This window comes from Vitis vinifera, chromosome 19 (assembly GCF_030704535.1).
Source record: "Vitis vinifera cultivar Pinot Noir 40024 chromosome 19, ASM3070453v1".
Taxonomy (NCBI): Eukaryota; Viridiplantae; Streptophyta; class Magnoliopsida; order Vitales; family Vitaceae; genus Vitis; species Vitis vinifera.
Window position 1 is genome coordinate 4,537,039 of NC_081823.1, and position 26,083 is coordinate 4,563,121.

Consider the following 26,083-nt stretch of genomic DNA (forward strand, 5'->3'; position numbering starts at 1 on the left):
TATTTAATTTCTTAATTTTTTGTTGATTATAATTGTAATGATATGTTTAACATTTAAAATTTTTATTGTTATTTTATTTATTACACATTAAAATTTTAATTTATTGAAATTATTGCGTTAATTGACATCTATAGGTAAAAAAGCTTTGTGAAAAAACTCAACAAATAAAGTAGATATTATCAAAATTTAGATAAAATTTATTTTTTTTATTTTAATAATATATAAAAATATATATTTATGATGTCATCGATTCGATCACGGTTCGACCGTCAATCCGACCAGTGAACCATGAATCGATAACTTTTTCGGTTTAATGACCAATTTAGTTCTAAAAACATTGGATATCACCATATATGCTATTTCAAATTCACTTGACCTTCGATAACTCGATTAATGCATCATTTGACCTTTTGATTGTTTTTTTTCAATCATATCCAAAAGTTAGTTTCATGGGTAACACACAAAAATGCTAGTATGCGTTGCTGAAGCGGGCCGTCCCTCGACTCCAGGACCTCCCTCAGCTCCAGGACCATGCAAAGGTGCGAGTGCCTAAGCCCCAGCCTTTTGATGGTGTATGGAACATCAAGGATTTGGAAAACTTTCTATGAGGCATAGGGCAGTTTTTCAGTGCTGCTCATATCCATGTGAATGAACAAGTAACAATTATTTTCATGTATCTCTCGGGATATATATAAAGCTTTGGTGGCATACAAAAACAAGTGATGATGTTGCGACTGGAATACGAAGGACCAACACTTGGGAGATATTAAAAAAGGAACCGAAGGATCAATTCCTTCCCATAAACACAACGTGGATGGCTCGAGAGTCCTTGAAAAAGTTAAAGAAAACCAACTCTATCAAAAACTATGTCAAGGAGTTATGTCACAATTTTTATTTTTTTATTTTTTGCAGTTTGGCTTAATAAGATCGGTTTCCTAATGTGAATAAAGAACTCAAATATTTTCTACCATTTATTTGTTAAATTAAGAATTATTTTCAACTATTTTATTTAAATCCAAAAGAATTAACTTTTATATAAATCTCAAATGTGAGCGGTGCTTTTGTATAAATTTCTATACACATTGTATGAAATTAACTAAGGTATTATTTGGAATATTTTTTTTGCTTTTTGTGATAAGAAATTGAAACCGAATTACAATTCTTCTTCTTCAAAAAAAAAAAAAAAAACCGATATTATAAAAAAATTATCAAACATGAAAAAACTTCTTTCATAAACCAAAATAAAATTTCTATAAAAAGTAATTCTATAAGATTGTCATTTTAGGCAAAGGAGGAGGATCCAAAATTAAAAAAAGTGGAGATCAACAAGCAATGCTTCCAATGGACAATCTACACGTAATCTCTACGGCCATTTCTGTAATAGGAGAAAATTCGATACAGTGCTCTCTGATAGGAGTCAATTGAGCTTCTACCAAAAAATTTATATTTTCTTCAACTTTCATATTAAGTACTTTTTCAAATCATAAGTTTTTCCAATAAAATTAACTAAATAGACATAGAAGCAACGCTTTTGGCCTTTAGAGAATTCGACCTGGAACGGGGTCTAACTCACATTCAGCCTTGAGATAAAGACAACAAATTCCATCCAAGTCAATGTGAATTTGCAGCTTTGAGTCCCATATGTGTTAAATAAACAGGCGCCCTTGTTAGAATTTTGTTGTTCCTCTGTAGTTTGGTCAATTGTGAAATATCACATGGTCTACCTAGTTGGTCTCATTCCCACATGCAACCCATAAGATGCATGAGATGTACATTCCTTCCTGTCTGTTCCTGGAGCTAACATGTGAGGGTTTGGTTTAATGTTACGGTGTCTACTGCAATGGAAATTCTTAAGAAGAAGTGAACAGAGAAGATGATCACAAGTCTTGTCACAGCATCCATGGATGTTCTAATGTTTCCACACATGGTTACACATCTCCTTGATGGTTGATGCCATGAAGAGAATGCTTAAAAGCTCATGTGCTTCCAAGTCTGCTATTTTTCCATTGTAAAAATCTGCACAAGTCCCGTCAAACTTCTGAATTAACGTAGCTTTCAGACCATTGACCACAGCTCCATAATTTTATTAATATAAACAATCAATCCTTTTCTTTCAACATTTGTAGTGTACATTGAGGCTTGAGTATCTTGACTTCAATAGTTTTATTTGTATAATGTACAGGACATAATCAATCCCCCAGTTGTCCTCAGAGAAGACGGCCTCAAATCTTGTAGATGAGACTACCCTCTGGGATACATATATATAAAACAAGTACCTAGCCTCTATACAGATTCCCAAGTCTTCAATTCTAAATCTAACGAAAATTTGGATAAACCTATTGAATCGCCTGAAGACCAGGTCTTTAGACAATGAACATCAACATGAATGTCTTTATCGACCATCGAACATTGTAATGGTGATCCCATTGCCTGAAAATGGCCCCTGATTGCCTGAGGAGGAAGTTGATCCCCTTCCAGTGAAAAAGCCAGGCTCTTTAGGCTGAGGCAGTGTACTGTCACTACTCAGCATCAGAACCACCGAAGACATGCTTGGCCGCTCATCTGGACCACACTGTACACATAATAGTCCCACATTGATCAAACGTAACACTTGTGACAGATTATGTATGTCCCCAACAGATGAATCAATCAGCTCCATTGACCTGCCTTCCATGTACAGTGTCCAGGCCTAGAGAATTCAAAATCATGTCAGCAGTAGATTTTTCATGGTGAAACGAGGTTGATATTACTCTGATACTTACATGCCCAAGAAGGTTAAGGGAGTGGTCTGGGTGAGAAAATCCTCTGTTTCTCTTCCCACTCACAATCTCTAGCACCAGCACACCAAAGCTAAAAACATCCGACTTTGTTGAGTATAGTCCATCAATTGCATATTCTGGGGACATGTAACCACTGTAGGAAACCATTGAACATAAAAACATGAATTTACAAGCAATATAAATAAGAATGCTTAACAAAATTACTAGATATACTTACTATGTTCCAACCACTCTTTTTGTATTTGCTTCAGTTTCGTTTCCTCCAAAACTTCTAGCTATGCCAAAATCTGAAATTTTTGGGGTCATCTCTTCATCTAGCAGAACATTGTCTGCTTTTAGATCTCTATGGATGATCCTGAGTCTGGAATCTTGATGAAGATAAAGAAGGCCTCGAGCAATCCCATTGATAATCAAGAAGCGCTTATTCCAATCCAGTTCCATGCTTCGTGTTTTATCTGCCCAGTTTTTCCTCGGTCATTTACTAATAACATATTGAACGTGCATTAAAAATAATTCCATCAACCAAACAATCATGGATTTTCCTGAGAGTGGTTCAGATAGCGACAACACGTGTAACACTGAAAGAAACTGTGACTGATCCCCATTTTCAACTAATAAAAATGTTCAAAGGGATGAAATGGTTATCCAAATCTCTGTTATTATAAAGAAGACCCAAATGGGCAAGGGAAAATAGAAGTGAGAATTCTATAGATCCATGTGTTGCAGTGTTGCAACCTGACCATGTTTGTAAAAAATTTCCCATAAACCATGCATAATGGAGAAAAAAAGAACAATCACTCAAGTAGATTAGCTAAACTAAATCTACTGGGTTTTAGAGAGTCAAACCAAAAATGAAGGAATCCAAGCTTTTGTTAGGCATGTACTCATAGATCAACATCTTTTCTTCATCATGAATGCAACCTCCAAGAAGCCTCACAAGATTTCGGTGTTGAAGTTTGGAGATGTATATAACTTCATTTTTGAACTCATTAAGTCCTTGACCAGAATTTTTTGACAGCCTTTTCACAGCTATTTCTTGTTCCTCTTGCAACGTACCCTGGAATTAAAACTCAATATCATGGTTAGAGTATTATACCATTAGGAGAATGTTGTGTTTGTATGCATTGTTCTTTACACTTCCCTTTTTTTTACCCTACTTTCTTCATAATGCTGCAATATCTATGTCATGATTTATGAGAAAGAAATGCACTCTTCAAATGAACACATTCTTCATGTTTCCTTTGCAAAACCTTTATTTCAATTTGGTAAGAATATCTTTAAGAGTTCATAAACCTTTTACAAGGGTTATCATTGGATCTTTGCAGGATGGATCCCCACATAGCGCATCAACCCTAGGCATGCTAACTGGAGATCAATCTGACCACAGGATGGAACCTGAGCTATTCTTCACCAATCTTAATCAATTCCCACCATGTCTATAAGATGATCATAGTTGAATCTAAGACGAGAGCAACAAAATTGGCTGTCTTTAGCCCAGAAAAATGCACATATTCTTACCTTGTATACAAGTCCAAAACCACCCTCTCCGAGCTTATTATGAATTGAAAAGTGATTGGTAGCTTTTGATACTGTAGCAAAGTCAAATAATGGTAACTCTACATCCTCCTTCTGTCCTCCCTCTAAATTGTATCCCATTGTCCCTGCAAAGTGAAGCAAATGAAAACAAATTACATATTGTATAAATTGTGTCAGAATGTTGGGATGTAATTTGGATGACCATGGGTGAGGCTCAATCCACCTTGGGGCCAGTTCAGTACACTGCAAACCTGAACTTGATTCATTACCAGCCTTAGATTAATGGACCAATCATGCAATTGAACCAGATTGTTCCCTTGCTTCATTTGTCCAGAATAAAGAACCACACAAGTTGATATTTTTACTACTGTATATAGTGATACAAGTCATATGGGCTGTTACCTTTTTTCCTTAGCTTTTTCTTCTTCAGAAGATACAAGGTCAAGAGGAGACAAAGGAGTATTATTCCCAAACTTGACACCGAGCCAACAATGACCCACTCTCGTTTCTTCCCTTTGAAGTTGCCACTCCTCCCTGTAGAACCATCTCAACCCAAGTGGAAAGCATTAGACAGGTAAACAAGGTCGTAAGATACAAAAATGCGAATTCTACTAGGAGGGACTATTGATCCTGAGAAAATTTGAAGTTCACAACCATGAAATTAGTACTTTACAGAGCCGCAGTTGCTGCAGGAATACAAAGAATGGTTCAGTTGAACAATTGATCAAACAACAAAAATGCAGTGTTTCCCCCTTCAAATTTTGCACCAAAAACATGTTTTTCAGGTAAGGAAAAGATCGATGCGATGCATACCTAATTCTGAGGCAGCCATCCTTACATAAAGCTCCTGTCCATTTTCATTGAACTCTCTGATATCAATCAAGTCACCAAACCAGAGTAAGCATCCACTTCCTCCATCTCTTATATCCAAATTTGTATAAGCGGTGCAAGAGCAGTTACTCAAGCACACTGCCGCACATTCCTTAAGGTCCATGCTTCTATTAAACCAGGAGTTCCGTGTGTCTGGCAGTTTCACACCAGAGAACTTCACAAAACCTTCACCATTCTGACAACCCAGTGGAGTACTCCGAACACATCCATTAGACCAATCTGCCATGTCCCAATCATTTGGGAATTTTGGCACAAACCCTTCCATACACTCACATTTTGGAGATCGGTTAATGTTGCAGCTTCCATACACACCACATAACGCATAACTGTCACAGCTATCCATTGGGGCGGATGAGTATAGGATCCAACCATGGGTTCGATCAATCCAATTGACACGCTGCTTGGAGCCATCAGGATTCAGCACCAACCTTGAAACAACTGAGCTGTTAACAAGTTCATAACGAAAATACATCTCCTTTTCATTAAAAACAAACTCGTAGGTATAAACAGGGTTGCTCCCTAATTCGGGAAAGCCGCTAAACCGGAGACCATTCCACGGCCCAGATCGAAATGTCACAGCTGATCCTTTCCTCAGAATTAGCTGGGGATACCCACTAGGATCAAGCCGGTATGTGAAATTACCTTTAGAAGGGTCATCGACGCTCTTCCATGCTGACAGGTACCGGTCCAGGCCAGTGACTGTGTTCCTTCCAAGCTTCATCCCTGGGAGAAGAGTATTGCATGGATAATCGAAGCTCTGCCATAAGAAATTTTCTGGGTTGTCGTCATTTCCATCTTTCATAACAAGATTTCCAGAATCCAAAAGCTGGGCAGTCGGATTTCGTGCAGATCGTGATGAATTAGAAGACCAAAGAATATTAGTATTGGAACCATTGAGAATGGCAAGAGTACCCTGATCAGTAACCTTCAAAACTCCTGATGAATCATTGAGTGGAATTTCCCTGTTGGCAACCCAGACCACAGTCATGGTAGACACTTTCTTGTACCATATCCCCAAGTACCGTCTGTTTGAATCATCCGGGCTGAAGAATCCCAGTTCAAAGCTCCCACCAGCGGAAGTGAGGATCTCACCATCTCTAACGACTTGATTCAAAGCTATGGTGTCCACTGCAATGGAGATTCTAAAGATGGAGAAAACAAGCAAAAGAGTTGGAAGGGCACCCATTATGATCTACCAACATGGAAGCATAGTTTTATACACCTTTCTTTCAACTGTGACTCACTTGAAGAGATGCCTAGAAAAAGAATGCCTGGGTGGGAGCTCAGTCAGAATGCGGATGGTTTCTCCCAATCCACTGTTGCAGATTTCAATGACTATGATTAAGAAATCACTTTCTTTGACTATTCTTGTTAGGTGGCGTTGTCCTTGGGTTCAATGACACTGACATGTATGATGCGGTGGCATCGATCAGATGCAATCCATACCACATGCGTTCAGATTTTCCTTTCTATGCTTCTTTTAAAATTGGTAATATAAAAATCAAGAAAAGAATCAGAGAAAGGCTGCTAAAAAAGATGACCTCAGATGACGTGATGAGACCTATTTTTCGTCCAAGTGGACCAACTGCCATCACCATGTGCCATATTCCAAATTCACTTTACCTTCAATTAATGCATCATTTGACCTTTTGATCCAATTGTCGCAATTCACAAAAGGTTGTGTTTTTCAACTGTATCCAAAAGTTAGTTTTCTTGGTACCAGACAGAAAATGTTGAATTTTGGAGTTTAAGACCAAAATAATATATTTGTAAAAAAAAATGATAAGAATAGTATCCATTTGAAAATATTTGTCAAAGTAATCTTTTTTATCCACGTAAGCATCCACATGGATTTTTAGTGTAAAGAACCACCGTTGGTGACTGTGGTTTTAGTACTTACAAAAATTTCCTTAAAACCACAGTTACAAACTGTGGTTTTACAATTTCTCTTAGAACCACGGTTACTAACTGCGGTTTTAAAAGAAGTTTCCTTAAAACCACAGTTACAAACTGTGGTTTTACAATTTCCCTTAAAACCACAGTTAGTAACTGTGGTTTTACTAATGGTGTTGTAATTTTAATATTATTTTTAAAATAATTTTTATCAAAATAACTATAAAACCACAGTTAGTAACTGTGGTTTTACAATTATTTTTAATTCACATCTATTTTAATGGTGTTGTAATTTTAATATTATTTTTAAAATATTTTTTTATCAAAATTACAATTATGTTGTAATTTTCACAAATATTTTTAAGGGGACTCATGTATAAAAAAGTATGGGATTTTAGAACTTTGCTTTTCACAAATTTTTTTGTTGACTATTTAAATATATATATATATATATATATATATATATATATATATATATATATATATATATATATATATATATATTTTATCTTTATTTTTTCATATTTTCCTTGAAAATTTGAGAAAATAATTTGGTCTACATGCATTCCCATAAAAATTTATATATTTATAGTAAATAAAATATTTATTTGTTTTACAAATATTTTCACATATGAACTAAAGAAAATTATTTATTCATATTATTTTTAAATTTTAAAATAACTAAAGAAATTGTTTATATTATTTTAAAATTTTATCTTTTCATATGAAAATTAATGTCAGTGATTATGATTTTAGGTTATTTATTATTAAGTATGATTTGAACTTATGTCTTGGTTAAAATGTATAATTTTTTAATTATATGAAAGAAAAATAGGTAATGGTTGTAATAATTTATTTAGTTATAATTTCTTTCATTTAGACTTTAGGATGCATTTGAGTTTTATTTGTTTAAATTATCAAGGAAACATGTGAATAACATAACATCACTAATTTGAATTACAACACCATTAGTAAAACCACAGTTACTAACTGTGGTTTTATGGTTGTTTTAATAAAAAAAATATTTTAAAAATAATTGTAAAGTTAGGAAATTGTAAAACCACAGTTTGTAACTGTGGTTTTAAGGAAACTTCTTTTAAAACCGCAGTTAGTAACTGTGGTTCTAAGAGAAATTGTAAAACCACAGTTTATAACTGTGGTTTTAAGAAAATTTTTGTAAGTTCTAAAACCACAGTCACCAACGGTGGTTCTTTACACTTAAAATCCATGTGGATGCTTACGTGGATAAAGAAGACTACTTTGGCAAATATTTTCAAATGGATACTATTCTTATCATTTTTTTTTACAAATATATTATTTTGGTCTTAAACTCTGAATTTTGGGTCAAACCCACCTCCCGTCCATACATAGTAATATCGACAATGGATTGCTTTTAAAACTTATACGGCAGACTAACCTTTTGGATGCGTATCACCTAAATTTTTATTTTTATTTTTATTTACTTTATATTTTTATTTTTATTTTTATTTACTTTATCTTCCCCCACCTCTCCATCCCGTCCTCACTCTTTATAAAAAATGAAGCCTCGATAAACCTTAATTACTAATTATAACATCAATTAAAAAGAGGTGGAGGTCAACAAGCAACTTTTCCAATAGCCGATCCATGCCTAATCTTGAACTGCAATCCATGTGACACTCTGGAGTATCATCCAACTCAGCGTCATTAGGGGTAGTCAAAGCTTCCATAAAAAATAGCATTTTCTTAAATTTTATATTAAATTCATTTTAAAATCATAAATTAATCATACAAACATAAAAGATGTTATCAAATCCTTATTTACCTTCTAGAGAATTTGATACAAATCAGGGTGTAAGTCACATTCAAACTTGAGATGAGACAACTAGCTACATTAAAGTCAATGTGAATTAGCCGCTTAAGTTCCACATGTCTTAAATAAATAGGCACCCTCGTCGGCATTTCCGTGTTCCTCTCTAGTTGTTGTCAATTGTGAAATACATAAAAGAAGTCATCATCACATAGTCTAACGAATTGGGCTCTTATTCAGACATGCAACCCATAAGATGCATGAGACGTAGATCCCTTCCTGTCTGTTCTTGGTGCCATCATGTTAAAATTTTACAATATTATTCTCATTTAAAGAATGCCAGAGAGAGGCCAAACCACCCTTTGAAATAATTGAAAGATGAGAGAAAGACCAAACCTACAGATGGCTGGTATATTTTTAAGAAAATATCCATTTTCCCACCTATGTCAGGATAATTCATATTGTCAAGCTTGCATCTTAGGTTACACTCAGAATTGGAATATAATCCGAGCATGAGAGAAGAAAATGAGCTGCATCCTTGAGACCAAAGAGAACATAAAGATGAAAGGTTTTCTATCGAGCCTCCAATAGTGTGATGGAGGTTTCATTTCCTGAAAATAGCATGTGCTCGCCTGGGACAGGGTTTGCTTCCACTACATTCCTTTCTGTGAAAAAACAAGGCTCTCTAGGCCGAGGCAGTGCACACTCACTCGCCAACATTAGAACCACAGAATGCATGCTTGGTCGATCATTGGGGAAACGTTGTACACACAATAGGCCCATGTTGATTGTGCGAAGCACTTCAGATAGATTGCTGGTATCCCCCATCGATGGATCGATAAGTTCTAAAGACCTACCTTCCATATAGAGTGTCCATGCCTAGACAATGCAACAAAGGATCAGAAGTATTATCATTTATCATTCTGAAATAAGGAAATATCATTTGATTCTTACATGTCCAAGAAGGTTATATCCGTGGTCTGGATGAAAAAATCCTCTGTTCCTCTTCCCAGTTACAATCTCTAGCACCAAAACACCAAAGCTAAAAACATCCGATTTTGTCGAGTACAATCCTTCAGTTGCATATTCTGGGGACATGTAACCTCTATAGGAAATCAATGAAAAAGGGAGGTGATTTTATAGACCATAGAAGTAGATCATATGCAACATTACTGGATATACTTACAATGTTCCCGCCACTCTCGTTGTATTTGCTTCAGTTTCATTTCCCCCAAAACTTCTTGCTAAGCCAAAGTCTGAAATTTTTGGACTCATCTCATTATCTAGTAAAACATTTTCGGCTTTGAGATCTCTATGGATGACTCTTAGTCTGGAGTCTTGATGAAGATAAAGAAGCCCCCGAGCAACCCCATTGATAATGACAAAGCGCTTAGGCCAATCTAGTACTACACTTCGCATTTGATCTGTCCATTTTTTTTTCATCCACATTAGCCCATTCTTCTAATTGGATTCTTGAATATAAATTGAAAATAACTCAACAAACAAATGGATTTAAAAAAATTCATGGTTCAGGTAGCAATGACGTGTAAAAATGAAATAAATATGATCAATGCCTATTTTCAGTGACTAAGAGAAATTGTTGAGGACTAAATAGATAATGGATCTTAGTCTAGGGGTCCAAAACCCAAATATTTTAGAGAAGACCTGAAAAGTTTGGAGAAATGGAAGAGAAATTTTTCTAGATACCAGGAGTCCTTACTTGGTCTTGTTCCCAGTTATTAGTCCTCAGCATTTGGTAAAAACAATGTGGAGAAAGAGTTTGTCTAGCATGCATAGGAGAAAAGAAAAACAAAATAAAAATCATTGGGATTTAAGAGAGCCAAACCAAAAATGAAGAAATCCAAGCTTTTGTTGGGCATGAATTCATAGATCAACATCTTTTCATTGTCATGAATGCAGCATCCAAGAAGCTTCACAAGATTTCGATGCTGAAGTTTTGCAATGGATTCAACTTCATTTTTGAATTCATTTAGTCCTTGTCTAGAATTTTTCGACAGTCTCTTTATAGCAATTTCTTGTCCCTCTTGCAGTATTCCCTGAAAATAGAACTCAATATGATACACCAATAACCAAACTCACAGAGTTTTAAAACGTACAACTTTTTGTTATCAGAAACAAAACATTCACTCCATGAATGAAAAAGATGTACACTAGAGAAGAGTTATCTTCTAGAAATATACTAGACTCAAAATGCTCTCACTTTACTTTGTAGTACTCTAGTTAGTTTACAAATTTATTTTATGTCCTTGTTCACCATCCCAAGATTAGTAAAGTTGAGATTAGAGAAGATTCTAAGGGATTTTTTGTGGGGAGGAGGGCCTTAGAGAAGAAAGTACATTTAGTCAAGTGGTCAATCGTTTATAAAGCAAAGTCCAAAGGAGGGCTAGGTGGTCGTTCTCTTTCATTGTTTAACGAGACTTTTCTTTATAAGTGGTGTTGGAATTTTGCTAGTGAAAGAGATTCGTTGTGGAAGAAAATCATAAGGGGAAAGTTTGGGGAGGAGGAAGGGGGGGTAGAGGTAGGAGTGGTGAGAGATTCCTAAGGAGTTGGGGAATAGAAAGAGATTGGGAAGCAATGAGAGCTCTTTAATTCAATGATTTCCTTTACGATGGGTAATGGGAAGAGGGTAAAGTTTTGGAATGATAGGTGGTGTAGCAAGGAGCCATTATGTGAGACTCACCCGTCCTTGTTTGCCTTATCTGATTCTAAAAAGGCGTGGGTAGCTAATCTGTGGGAGCATTGAGAAGGAGGAAATTGGAACTTCCATTTTGTTACAAACCTAAATGATTAGGAGTTGGGTGTCATAGAGCGTTTTCTTTCTAAACTCCAAGGGCATTCATTTAAGGGGGAACAAGAGGATAGAGTTGTTTGGAAGGGCAAGAACAAAAGCGTTTTCTCTGTAAGGGGGCTTTATTCTTTGTTCGAGATTGATGGTACTATCCATTTCCCTTTGAAGATAGCTTGGAACACTTGGATTCCTTCGAAGGTGAGTTTCTTCACTTGGAAGGCTTATTGGGGAAAGGTTTTGACTTGGTTCAGCTTAAAAAAAGAGGGTGGATTTTGGCCAATAGATGTGCTTTGTGCAAAGAGAAGTCAGAGTCCATTGATCATAACCTTCTTCATTGTGACAAGGCAAGATTATTATAGCAGTTGGTGTTCTCCACTTTTGGTGTTCAGTGGGCTATTTCTGAGTCAATTAGGGAAACACTCCTAGGGTGGCATGGATCTTTTATAGAGAACAAATGTATTAAGGCTTGGAGAGTTGCTCCTTGCATTTTTCAAACAATTTGGAAGGAAAGAAATAGCAGATACTTTGATAGCAAGGAATTGTCTGGCAAACGCTAAAAAATTTATTCCTAAACAATTTCCCTATATGGGTCAGGGTGTCTATAGGTGGTGGCTACACACATATAATTGATTTCATAGATTGGTTGGGTATTGGTTGAGGGAGGAAGTATTTTTTGTACCCTTTTTTCTGTTTTTTGCTTGGTACTCTTTGTATACAACTTGTATACTCTTGCATGCTTTTTGCATTTTTATTAATACAATCTCTTACTTATCAAAAAAAAAAAAATCAAATCGACCTTCGGAGTGTTTTTTTTTTTTTTTAGTTCTTTTTTCATAATTTTTTAATGGAGACTTAACATTCTATGTTTCTTCTCAAAGTTTTGCAAATTAAAAGGAGCCACCAAACATTTTAGAACGAGAAAGCCCAGTACAGGTTAATAGAACAAACTAGTGACACATGTTGCCACATATGTTAGCATCAAAATGACATGGGCATGTATAGGCCTTGATGTCTATTGCCTACATTAAGATACTATGAAGATTGGGGCAAAGACTATTTCTCAAGTTGCATAGTGTATATCTATCATGTGGAGGTGGTCGAGCTTTGGTGTAGAAACCGCATCTTGTTAGGTGGAACATGGTTTGCTTGGAGAAAAGGAAAGGTGGTTTAGGTGTGAGAAATCTAGCTCTGATGAATACAACTCTCTTAAGTAAGTGGAATTGACAGTTGGCAAATGAAAGAGAGGTCTTTTGGAAGCAAGTCATCAGTCACAAGTATGGTGAAGAGGATGGGGGGTGGCGCTCCCGTGCAGTGAGTGAGAGGTATGGTGTGGGTTTGTGGAAAGCAATTAGGAAGGAGCGGATTTATTTGAGTGGTAGGTTGGCCTACCAAGTGGGTAATGGGCAGAGAATGAGCTTCTGGATGGACAAGTGGTGTGGCGATAAGCCACTTTGTGAGTCCTTCCCTTATTTTCCATTTCTTCATCTAAAGAAGCCTAGGTGTCGAATGTTTGGAACCCTAATGGTGATGGGGGTGGTTGGACCCCTCTTTTCTCAAGGGTGTTTAATGATTGGGAGGTAGAGTTAGTGGAGCGTTTTTTGCAAAAGATCCAAGCTTTTAGGGTGCACAGGGAAGTGGAAGATAGAGTGATTTGAACAGTTTCAAGGTATGACACCTTTTCGGTCAAGTCTCTTTATTCTATCTTAGAGATCGGAGATTCTCCTTTGTTCCCTAGTAGTAGTATTTGGAGGGTAGTGTGCCTACTAAGGTGGCTTTCTTTGCTTGGGAGGCTTTTTTTTTTTTTTTTGATAGGTAAAATATTTTATTAAAAGCCAAAAGGCTAAAGAAAGAGTATACACTGAGTATACCAAGATACAAAGGAGCAAAAAACCAAGGGGCAAACAAGCCTGACCCTTACTTGGTGGCTAGCCAATCTACAAAATCTATCAAAGAGCAAATGTGTTCCTCTATATACACCCTAGCCCAATTCACAAAAGTATACAAAAAAAATGGATTTAACATCTTGGTTGTTCCTCTCAACATCATCGAAGGCCTTCCTATTCCTTTCTTTCCAAATGGTCCACATCAAGCAAAGGGGGACAACTCTCCAAGCTTTCTCCCTTTTCTTGCCCACAAAAGAACCATGCCATCCCAAGAGGTTCCTTTTCACAAAGGAGTGCATCACCTAAGGGAAAAGATCAGAAGCCATAACATTCGGGCCTTCTCACAAAACAAAAGAAGATGATCTCTGGTTTCTTCCTCGTTTTTACTCAAAAAGCACCTGTTGGGGATGCTCCAACCAAATCTCTTCAAGCGGTAAATGGTGAGCAGTCTACTCCAAGGTGCCTCCCAACCAAAGAAGCTAGCCCTAATTGGAACCCAAGGTGTCCAAATAGTTTTAGCCGGGAAGGGGGGTTTGATGCCCCTTGAGAGTGAGCTATAAGAAGACTTGACTGAAAAGGTCCCATTCTTGTTCTCTTTCCACCGGAGCAAGTCATCCACACCTTTTCTAATGGACAAAGGATGGAGCTTGCCTAACAAGCTTTCAACTTCTCCCACCTCCCAATCATTAAGGTGTCTATTAAAACGAAGCCCCCAGCTACCCCCAACTCCATCTTCCTGCCAAGCCTCAGCAATCCAGCCTTCTTTGTTGACGGAGAGATTAAACAAGGTGGGAAAAGCTTCTTCCAGAGATTGATTTTCACACCATATGTCCTTCCAAAACTTCACTCTAGTGTCATCCCCTACGATGAAGCAGGAGTGAGATTGAAAGTTCTCCCAACCATTTCTGATGGTCTTCCAAACCCCCACCCCATAACGGTCTCTTACACCTTTGGAGCACCATCCCCCCTCTTGAAGGTCGTACTTACTAGAGAAAATTTGCTTCCATAGGAACTCATTCTCATTAGCAAATCTCCACAACCACTTTCCAAGAAGGGCCTTGTTAAAAATAGCTAGATTGCGAATGCCCCAGCCTCCATCCTTTTTAGCAGCACAAATAACCTTCCAACTCACCAAGTGAGGTTTATTGTCTAAGGCGCCACCGCCCCATAAGAAATCTCTTTGGATCTTTTCAAGTTTTGCACACACCCTCTTAGGGATCACAAAGAGAGAAAGAAAGTACGTTGGGAGGCTAGAGAGGGTGCTTTTTAACAAGGTAAGATGACCACCTTTGGAGAGGTATTGCCTTTTCCAAAGAGACAACCTTTTCCTGAATCTTTCTTCCACTGCATCCCACACCCTAGTGGATTTGTAGGGGGCTCCAAGGGGGAGACCCAAGTAGGAGGTAGGTAAACTCCCTATCTTACATCCCAAGACCAAGGCGAGGGTCTCCATAGGAATGCCTTCCCCCACTGGGATGGCCTCAGTTTTACTTGGATTAACTTTTAATCCTGAAATCGCCTCAAACCACATGAAGGTCCAGCTAAGATATTACAACTGATTTGCATCGGGTCACAGAAGATCAAGGTGTCATCAGCAAACAAGAGATGTGACACGATCAACCCCTCTACCTCTTCCTCCCACTCTGAAAACAGAAATAAAGCCCTCATTTCTTGCACAAGACAACAGTTGGCTAAGAGCTTCCATGGCAAAAAGGAAAAGATAAGGGGAAAGAGGATCGCCCTGTCTCAATCCCCTAGAGCTACGAAAGAAGCCTGAGGGGCTCCCATTGATGAGGATGGAGAAGGTAGCCGTAGAGTAGCACCATTTCATCCAATTAATCCATCTATGCCCAAATCCCATCTTAGACATCACATCCATGAGAAAGTCCCAATTGACATGGTCAAAGGCTTTCTCAATGTCTATCTTAAGAAGGAGGCCCGACGTGTTTTCTTTCAATCTAGAATCAAGGGCCACGTTAGCAATAAGAACAGCATCCAAAATCTGTCTCCCTTGGACGAAAGCTTGTTGAGAATCAAAAATCACCTCCCCCATCACTAATTTCTGCTTATTGGCAAGGACTTTAGCAAGCAATTTGTACACACTCCCTACCAAGCTAATTGGTCTAAAATCTTTTAGGTCTTCGATCCCCTCCTTCTTAGGAATGAGCAAGAGGAACGTGGAGTTTAAGCTTCTCTGGAATGTCCCATGGAAGTAAAGCTCCCTGAAGAGACCCAAAATCTTTGGTTTAACAACGTCCCAACAAAACAACCAGAAGGCCATTGTGAAGTCGTCCAGGCCTGGGGCCTTGTCACAACAGCAACTGCTTACGACTACAAATATTTCTTCCTCTGAAAACATCACTTCTAAGCTGCTGGCCAATCCTTCTCCTAGCTCCTTGAAATTAAGGCCATTGGTACTAGGCCTCCAATCCCCAAAAACTGAGATGAGGGACCAATAGGCTCTACAAACACCTTCTTTTATATCTTCAATGGAAGAGAGAGTCGCCCCATTCACTCTAATTTTGGACAAGAAGTTCCTCCTTGCCCTAGCATTGGCCATTTTGTGGAAATATTTAGTATTTTTGTCACCTTCTCTTAACCAGATTTCTTTTGACTTCTGTCTCCGAGAAGTTTCTTCCAGAAGAGCCCATTTCTTATAGTCCTCAAGAGCCATATTTTTTTTTTTTGATACGTAAATCGAAATATATTAAGCAAAAAAGGCCAATAGCCACACAGTATACAGGAGATATACAAGGCGACTATAACCACACAACAAAAAAACAAAAGAGACCAAGAAGACCTCACCCCCCCTAGGTGGATGCTAGCCACTCTAAAAAACCTAGAAGGGATAGAGAATCCTCTCCAATATCCAATCTAGACCAACCCCACAAGTTACAAACAAAAAAATTCTTTAACTTCTGAATATGTAGCTCACCCCCCTTAAAGGCTAATCTATTCCTTTCTTTCCAAACCGTCCAAAATATACATAACGGGATGGATTTCCAAATTTTTTTCCTTTTTTTCCCCACAAAAGAACCTCTCCAGCTCAATAGGACCTCCTTTACAGTTTCTGGAAAGACCCACTTTACACCTACAAGCCCAAGGACTAATTCCCAAAGGGCTCTAACCACTGTACAGTGAATAAGGATATGATTTACAGATTCTTCTGCACAACCACACAAAAAACAGCAATTCGGGAGATGTCATCCTCTTCTTTGGAGTCTATCAAGCGTTAACACCTTCTCCCACGATGCCTCCCACGCAAAGAAAGCGACTTTGGTAGGAACACTATTCACCCAAATGTTTTTTTCCGGGAAAACAATGTCACTGGGATTGACTAAACCACTGTACGCCATCTTGACTTTATATCTACCGCTTTTTCCTCCCTTCCAAGAGATTGAATCTTCCTCCAAAGCCGGCCTAAGCCCTCTCAACTTAAGAAGCAGATCTCCTACCATGCCCACCTCCCAGTCATTAAAATTCCTCAAGAATCTTAGATTCCAACCTCCTTGATCAGAATTCTGGTCCCACATCTCCTCCACCGTAGCATTCCTGTCAACAGCCAAGGCAAAGAGGTGCGGAAAAGATTGAGACAACGCTGTACCCGCACACCACACATCAGTCCAGAATCTGATCTTATTGCCCTTCCCCACCCTAAACTCTAGGCTGTCCCAGCACCATTCATTTTCCTTCATAATCTCCTTCCACACCCCTACTCCAAACGCCTCAAGAGCCATATTTTTAGCCTCCACATCTCCAAGAGTAAGAGAGTTCTCATTCTCCTTGGCCTCCCAACGCTGCAGGCGGAAGAAGGCCTTTGCTTTATTGAATGAAACATTGCCTACCACCTCCTTGTTCCAAATCTTCAAGTCCTTCTTAAGCGCTTTGAGTTTCTCAGCAATGCAGTGGCTACTATAGCCTTCGATAGAATAACCATTCCACCAATTTCTTACAAGGTCTTTGAAACCATCTATTTTCAGCCACATATTTTCAAAGCAAAAGGGGCTTTTGCCTGAGGAGGGGGGCTGTGATCAGAGACCAAACGAGGAAGAGCAGATTGTGTGATGGCAGAAAAGTGGTCCTCTCATTGGTCCGAAATCAAGAAACGGTCCAATCTAGAGGCAGCTTGAGAGTTCAAACCCCCTATCCAAGTGAAAGGACCTCTAGCCAGTGGAAAATCCCTCAGCCCCAGCTCCCCTATCACCTCTGAAAATCTCCTCATTTCAGCTGTGAGTCTAAGGGCATTCCTTCTTTCCTCTAGGAATCTTATAGCATTAAAGTTCCCTCTTATGCACCAAGGGTCCTCCCAGAGGCCACGGATGGCTCCTAGCTCCTCCCAAAAAGCTTCATTTTCGCTGCCAATCACTGGCCCGTACACTCCAGAGAAAATCCAAGAGAAGCCATCAGGGCAGTTTCTAAAACGAACTGAGATGGAGTACCCTCCACTTTCTACCTCCAAATTCTCCAAGACTCTGTTATCACAAAAGAGAATGAGGCCTCCTGCCGCGCCCCTAGCGTCCACTGAAGCCCAATTAAGAAATCTTCCTACTCCCACGCTTTTTACCATTTGTAGAGACATTTCTTTCATCTTCGTCTCCAAAAGGCAAACCAAATCTGGTTTTTGATTCATCACCACTCCTTTGATCAGCTTTCTTTTCTCAAAATCATTAAGCCCTCGGACATTCCAACAGAGAATTTTAATTCTCATTAATCAACTGGAATCAAATCTCAGGAGCTCTGGTCGGATTTTTTAGTTATCCCTGATGTCCCCCCATAACTAACAGAGCATTCCAATTTTTTTAACTCTCTTTCGAAGCGGGTGGTGCAAGATTTTTTCTTTTTCCTTCTCTTACAAAGGGTGTTACTTCCCATCCTTAGCTTCAATTTCTTAAGCAAGGCCAAAATTTCGACTTCATGCCCTTCGACAGGCATTCCTAAGACTTTACTGAAGTGAAATAGTTTGGAAAGCTCCTTTTCTGACCATCCTTCTTCGCACGGGGGGACAGCCGACAGGTCTGTCTACTTCGCCACGTCTTTTTCCAGATCAGGACTCGGGGCTTCAATCAGAACCACTATCGACCCATCTCTGAGCATCATGGACAGGGGGTTCAACGTCACTTCCGCCTCCCTTGGTCCAATAGATCAAAGCAAGATTCTCTTTCCCTCTCAAACCCCGTATCCCAGAATGGAGTAGAAGAAGAGGATTACTCCCCTCTCGAGGAGATCGGGGGTAGAGAGAGCATACCTTGAGGATTGCGAGCTTCGACGGGGAAGGGAGGGAAGCTCATTTGCAGGCGGCGACACTTCCATTTGGGGCGACGCTTCCATCTAGGGGGTCCTACCTTGAGGATTGCAAGCTTCGGCGAGGGGAGAAGGTTCAAATACAGGCGGCGACGCTTCCAATTGGGGGGTCCCAGCGGTGGCAGGAGACAGAGCGGGGGTTCCTCTCCTCCGGCACGGCGAGCACCTAGGGTTTTCTTGCCCTAAGTTATTAGGAGGGGTTGGGTCGAAGGGTTTAAATGGAACTCCCAGTGTGGCTAAGACTTGGGCCTTCCCTAGCCCAGACCCAAAAGAGTAAACACAGGCCAAGCCCGAATGAGCCATGGCATCCAGATGCAGGCCCGTCTCCACTTCGCAGGCATGGGAAAGGGGAGCAATTGCACCAGTCTTGTCCGAGGCAGGGGCACCACTTCCCAAGATCGGCGATGGCGGCTTTTTAGGTTGCAAAGAGACTGAGGAAGAGGGTTGGGAGCCCACGCTCCCAATGGCGCGTGAAGGGGCCACCTCGTCTTCCCCAAGCTTCTAGGCACCCGAGCCCGTGGGAAGGGAGCATAGTGGAGATGCAGGGCTCATCTTCCCACCAAAGTTGTAAACCGAAACAAGAGGGACCAGCAACCACCTGCAACGAACTTGGGTGCGCCAACCTGGTTTCGACGAGGACTCTGGCCCACTTGAGGTTCCGACGTTCGGCTGTGTTTTCATCCACAGTCACGAACCTCCCACAAGAGTCTCCAAACTTCTTGAAGAGACTTATTCGCCAAAGATGCAGAGGGAGACCTAAAATTCTAACCCACACAAGGCGCGCACCCCCTCTGTCTCCCTCAAGGCATCCCACAAATGGCTTCCATTTTTCTAGGCAAAAGTTTCTTCCTCTGAAGCGTCTCGTCCCTGAATTATGCACCCTCTCCGTTTCGTCTGCAAATTCGAACTCCATAAGCAAAATATTTTCTCTCACGTTTGACAGCCAGAGGTTCCCTTCCAAGAACCAGGAGTTTTTCGCCCACGACCCGAAGGAAACAAGGTCAAGGAGGCGATCAAAGTCTCCCTCCCAAAAGCCCACAAGACACCTACCCAACAGCTCCTCATTTCTGTCGAGTGTTTCTTTCTCAATTTCTAGCTAGACGGCATCACGAGGCGCGAGGCAATCCTAAAGAGAGGATGTGTCTTCGTCTACACTACTGCTAGGCTAAGCTTGAGAAGGTATGTGGTTTTCCAACAGAGCTCCTTTCCACTGAAGAGGAGAGACTCCCAAACTTCTCAGTTTACTAGCGAGAGTTTCCTAGCCTCCAACAAGCCCTTTTCCTTCAGGAAAAGCCAAGGAGAATCTTTTGTTCTCCGCATCTCTTACAACACAAAACAAGAATCGTCCTGCTTTATTACTACGGAGTTCCAGACTGTAGTCTCTATCTACTTCCGACCAAAACTTTCTGAAAGGAGTTCTTTCCTTTAGCCCACAACATGACTCAACCCCCTCTAGCAGCAAGGACAAACCTTTCCCTCCAAATCTGATCCATGAAGAAAACTTAGGGCCTCTTTCACAGATCTTTCCACGCACTTTTCCTTTGAGCTCTTCTATGCTAATCTCAAACGTCTTCAACTCAACACCAAACCAGCATCTACCTCTAGGGGAAGTTACCGGCATTGTCTTCCTCAACGACAACTTATGACATACTGACTGCTCTTTGCTAAAATGATATAGAAATGGCGTTTGTATAGCCTAATTGTTCTATCAGAGTTGTAACCATTTGAACCTCACAAGGCTGACTTCTCTACAAAATGCCTTTGCTTGGGAGGCTTCTTGGGGGAAAGTCTTAACTTTGAACCAACTTCAAAGGAGAGAGCACTTTTTGGCTAATAGGTGTTTTTTATGCCTCTCTAAAGAAGAGGCGGTGGATCACCTTCTTCTTCATTGTGCAAAGACTCAAGTTCTTTGAAATCTTCTCTTCTCCCTCTTTGGTGTGGCTTGGATTCTTTCTTGTTCAATGAAGGAAACTCTTCTTGGGTAGCATGGGGCTTTTGTGGGTAAAACTCATAAAAAGGCTTGGCAAATGGCCCCCTAATGTTTATTTTGGACAATATGGAATGAAAAGAATATGTTAGCGTTTGGTAATGAGGAGCTTTCGCTCCAAAAATTGAAAAATTCTTTTGTATGTAACCTTTGGTCTTGGGTTAGGGTGTCTATAGATTTGAACCCTTATTCGCTTGTAAGCTTCATTGATTGGTTAGGCTCTAAGTAAGGGCAAGTGATGTTTTTGGTTCTTTCCCTCCCCTTATGATTTGAGCCTTTTGGCTTCTTTTGTATACTCCCTGTATACTCTGAGGGCACTGTGTTTGGTGTCTCCTCTTTTCTTTATATACATCTTTTTTTATCTATAAAAAAAAAATAGTGTATCTATCATGTGTTATTAACTTGAAGATTAAACTCAGCCCAGAAAAAAGAGGATAGTCTTACCTTGTAGACAGGTCCAAAACCACCCTCTCCAAGCTTATTGTCACTTGAAAAGTTATTTGTAGCACTCAACAATGCAGCCAAGTCAAATAGTGGTAATTCAAGATGCTCATGTCTTTCATTGGCTTCACCTCCTTCCAAATAGTGTTTAATTTTTCCTGCATTAAGATACAAATAATTGACTCAGAATGTTGGATTTTAAGTAGGAATTGCTCATGGGTTAGGCTGGGGCCATTCTGGGGCTATTCAGGTACACAAAAATTCTTAAATTAATCCATTACCAGGCCTAGATCAATTCACTAATCATACAATCAAACAACGCCATTCCCCTTCTCCCTCATTTGAAGAATGCATGACCAGACAACATGAAGAACATTTTACTACTACATATGATAATACAAATCCTATGAGTACTTACCGTTTCTCTTTAGCTTCTTCTTCTTCTTCACAACATACAAGGTCAGGATTACAACTAGGAAAAGCACTCCCAAAATTGATACAGAGCTGATGATGACCTGCTTTCGTCTCTTCTCAGAGCTGCTATTTGAGCTAGAAAAGGCATCTTGACCCAAGTAGAAAGCAGTTAAGGAGGGGAACCAGGTATTAAAATATGAAGACTATAAATTTCTGACAAGGAGGAATTGTTGATCTGAAACACATTAGTAGTTCAGAACCATGAAAGCAGGAGTTCAAAGAACTGAAGTTGCAGCGAGATTAGAAGGCACAATTCAGGTGTTGTATTTATGTGTTATACCAATTATATCACAGCAATTGGAATCTAAAAGAACAAAATATGGAAGGCACAGTTCAGGCAGTGTATACCTTCCATTTAACCGCAATTGCAAGCTAAAGAAACAAGTTTAAGCATTGTGAGGAGCAGTTGTTTAGACCCTAGACTTCAGAAAATAAGTACTCCACTTCAAGAAAGGATGTGCCTTGGTAGTTGGTTCACAAATTTTTCATATTGGTTTTATTTCAGAAAGAGGTGAAGTTTTAAGTTACAACAGTAAAGGATAAGAAGGAGAGGCACTAATGCACAGTGAACATTGATGAAAACCTTGTCATAAAGAAAAGTAGAAGTTTTCCTTAAAATGTTATACCAATTTATGTTTCTGAGGTAAGGAACAGGTGCATTCATACCTAATTCTGATGCAGCCATCCTCACATACAACTCTTGTCCATTTTCAGCAAATTCTCTGATATCAATCAAATCACCAAACCAGAGCAAGCATCCACTTCCTCCGTTCCTGATATCTGAATTTGCATAGGCAGTGCAAGAGCAGTTCCCCAAGCATATAGAGGCACACTCCTTGAGACTCATGTTTTCATTAAACCAGGAGTATTGCGTGTCTGGCAGTTTCACACCAGAGTACTTTACAAACCCCTCACCCTTGTGACAATCCAGTGGAGTGCTCCGAACACATCCATTTGACCAATCCACCATGTTCCATTCATTTGGGAACTTTGGAACAAATCCTTTCATACATGTACATTTTGGAGAATGGTTAATGTTGCAGCTGCCATATGCACCACACAATGCATAACTGTCACAGTCATCCTTATGTGCAGACGAGTAAAGGATCCACCCACGTGTTCGATCAATCCATGTGAAACGCTGAACGTATCCATTTGGACTTAACACCAGCCTCGTAATAACAGAGTTGTTAAGAAGATCATAAGTATAATAAATCTCCTTTTCATTTAAAACAAAGGAATATTTATAAACTGGATTTGACCTTATTTCAGGACACCCACTAAATCGAAGGCCATTCCATGGACCAGAGCAAAAAGTCACAGCTGAGCCACTCCTCAGAATCAGTTGTGGAAATCCACTAGGATCAAGCCGGTATGTAAAATTACCTTTAGAAGGGTCATCAGTGCTCTTCCATGAAGATAAGTACCGATCTAAGCCTGTCACAGTGTTCCTTCCAAACTTCATGCCTGGTAGAACAGTATCACAAGGATAATCAAAACTCTGCCATAGAAACTTTTCCGGGTCACTATCATTACCATTCTTCACAACAAGATTTCCAGACTCCAAAAGCTGCACATTTGGATTTATTGCAGGTTGCGATGAATTAGAAGACCAAATGATGCCATTAGTACCATTGAGAACGACAAGAGTTCCCTGGTCCGTGACCTTCAGGACTCCTGATGAGTCAGTGAGAGGAAATTCTCTGTTGGCAACCCATACCACAGTTCTAGTAGACACCTTCTTGTACCATATCCCCACATATCGATTATTGGAATCAACTGGGCTGAAAAAACCCAGTTCGAAGCTCCCACCAACAGAAGTAATGGTCTCCCCATCTCTAATTACTAGATCAACAGTTATGGTGTCTCCTGCATTGGAGACCCTTAAGATGAAGATCGCATAGAAGAAAACTACAAGTGTTGTAAAGGTAGCCATAGATGTCCCAGAAAGAGAATGTCTCAAACCTTATGTCCTTCCCAAGTCAATTTTTAATTCTCTTCTCCCCCCCTCCCTCCCCCAAAAAGATTTGGTCTAGTTTCCATTAAACTCCACAGTTGATGCTGTTTTTAGTTGATTGGTCAAAAATCAAGAAGTCCACAAATAGGAAAATATGCCTCCATCTTATGTGCTTCCCAAGTAATCTTATACTTCTCTTTTCCCACCCTAAGAATTGGCATAGTCTCCTTCAAACTGCAAAATGAATATAGTCTTCAGTTCATAGGCCATAGTTCAAAAGTCTATGGATACAATCAATTATTCGTTTTTTGTTGACACATGATCCTTAGTTGGAATAGTCCCTTGAATCGAATAATGGTTTGATAGGATGATGTAGAGATTAGCATCCACCACCAAATATAAAATTAATAACTTTCAATATGTCATGCATCCATCATTAGGATATAATGATCCAGTATTCATAACCTTGTGCATCTGATTTTCTTTCCTTTTTCAAAATTGTCAATCATATAAAACAATCACACAGAGGCTAGAAAAAGGGTCACTTCAAATGATAAAAATAGCACAGATGTTAGCCCCATCAGTGTGATCTTTAAACCAAATTCCCGGTAATTTTAATTCACCAAATGACATTTTGCTCTCTATAGCAGAGGTAACAATGTCAATCCTGACTTCCAGAAAAAATCTCATGCTTAAATCCCTTGTGTGAGCATTACTAAATAATTAAGCATTAAATTCCGACATGTGGAGGCATTAAGCTCATTAAAATATGCTAGAGTGAAGACAAACCCCTATTCAAAAGAATTGGAAGGAGGAAAAACCAAAAACAGAGTCAAGGTTCTCCACGATATTCCAATTTACAAATGAGAGGTACATTTGAGAAAAAAAAGAGAAGCAAAACTTGTAGAGGGGAAATTTCAAACACCGACCAGAGTCCATAACATAAATGACAAGCCACCAACGATGACCATTAATTGGATGCCTTTATGTTTGACCAAGTCCAAGTCTACCATCATCCAATCAATTAATTCTTAATTATATATGTGTATGAACAGTTTATTTCTTACACTAGTCTTTGATTGGAATCTAATCTTAACAATTTAGAGGGTTGAAACCCCAACAGTAATTATATACTCACAAGTCCAGAGACAAAACAAAATATGGACATGAAATTTCTTCTATTCAGCGTCCAATAGTGTGAAAATGGCGCTTTCCTGAGGAATAATTCGCATTGAGCGTATGCCTTCGATTGAGGCAATGCACCGTCACTCCCTAACATAAGAACCACGGAAGACAAGCTTGGTCAATGCATGAAGAGACGATGCACAAGAAATGAAAATAAAATCTTGAACAACGTTTCTTAATGTACTCACGTTCCAACCAAACTTTCTCCTCCGTATCTAAATCTGCAAAAGCAGGGCAAGAGCATTTCCTCAAGCAATCTGGGGAAAGCAACACTGACCTGCTGATCGCTCCACCGCCGCCCATGGTTGCCACTTCTCCACCACATTGTGTCCGGATCCTCGAAGAGGGATCCCGCTCTCCGATCAGAAGCTGCAATGGAAATTGCGGTATAAAGGGAGCCATGGCCTCGTTCATTGGGACTGAGAAAAAGAGAAATAGATTTATGAGCAAGTGGAAGAAAGGAGATTAGGGCTTGTCTAGGATCAGTGTGGCAGTGAAGAAGAAAATGAAGAATGCGGCGGACTGTTTGGATGGATGCCTTAGTTTTCCTGTTACAGCGTTTTAAGCTGCGGGTAATTTGCACAATTTTTCACAAAGAATTCAATTAAGGCAGCATTTATATATATATATTAAATATTACAATTTAAAAAATATTTTTAAATGTCCCACATTTTGAAGGTGTCTGATTGGAAGTGCCTCAGACACAAAACTGAACAATATTGTTGATTTAAAAATAACTTTAAAATTGTCATATTTTAATAAATATTTTAAAAAAAATTCTCAAAATGGTAGGTGAATAGGAACAGAACAAGGATTACCATACTACAAAGGTCAAGAATCAAAATCCTTTAGTTAGGGTTTGGTGGACCATGTTCATATCATGTCAAAGCTTAGGTATTCCTATTACATAACTCAATTCAAACCCTAGGAATAATAATCGTGTCAAAAATCATATCGAGTTAAGTCTTATTACTACTCAATTAACCTATTTATTTAAAAACAAATTTAAAATGTGTGTGATTGTTATTCTCTATTGTCTAAAATACTAAGTCTTGTACATAATGAATTTGGCCAATAAAAATTAGAAAAAAAAAATAACTATGGCTTTTGTGGTACTCTTGGTATCGTCTTTGAAGACTGATCTATGGAATTTATCA

At 39.1% G+C, this 26,083-nt stretch overlaps 2 protein-coding genes across 4 annotated transcripts; both read right to left on the reverse strand.

Moving 5' to 3' along the window:
* Window positions 1–2,063: 2,063 nt before the first annotated feature.
* On the reverse strand, window positions 2,064–6,537 carry LOC109121836 (G-type lectin S-receptor-like serine/threonine-protein kinase At4g27290). 2 transcript variants are annotated; one of them, XM_019217285.2, is made up of 7 exons: window positions 5,130–6,534; window positions 4,719–4,850; window positions 4,299–4,441; window positions 3,627–3,837; window positions 2,998–3,235; window positions 2,763–2,913; window positions 2,064–2,689 (listed from the first exon to the last, which is right to left on the reverse strand). In XM_019217285.2, exons 1-7 carry the CDS (start codon window positions 6,391–6,393, stop codon window positions 2,393–2,395), a joined length of 2,436 nt encoding a protein of 811 aa, XP_019072830.1. In that variant the 5' UTR covers window positions 6,394–6,534; the 3' UTR covers window positions 2,064–2,392. The 2 variants fall into 2 exon arrangements, with proteins under 2 accessions (XP_019072830.1, XP_019072831.1); XM_019217286.2 differs by lacking the exon at window positions 2,064–2,689 and having other exon boundaries at window positions 2,789–2,896; window positions 5,130–6,537.
* A 2,564-nt stretch (window positions 6,538–9,101) lies between these two features.
* LOC104878636 (G-type lectin S-receptor-like serine/threonine-protein kinase At4g27290) lies at window positions 9,102–25,501 on the reverse strand. 2 transcript variants are annotated; one of them, XM_059735658.1, is made up of 9 exons: window positions 25,204–25,501; window positions 24,880–25,013; window positions 22,451–23,975; window positions 21,729–21,872; window positions 21,314–21,468; window positions 10,736–10,946; window positions 10,076–10,313; window positions 9,844–9,994; window positions 9,102–9,768 (listed from the first exon to the last, which is right to left on the reverse strand). In XM_059735658.1, exons 3-9 carry the CDS (start codon window positions 23,718–23,720, stop codon window positions 9,463–9,465), a joined length of 2,475 nt encoding a protein of 824 aa, XP_059591641.1. In that variant the 5' UTR covers window positions 23,721–23,975; window positions 24,880–25,013; window positions 25,204–25,501; the 3' UTR covers window positions 9,102–9,462. The 2 variants fall into 2 exon arrangements, with proteins under 2 accessions (XP_059591641.1, XP_059591640.1); XM_059735657.1 differs by having other exon boundaries at window positions 25,115–25,501.
* Between the last annotated feature and the right edge of the window lie 582 nt (window positions 25,502–26,083).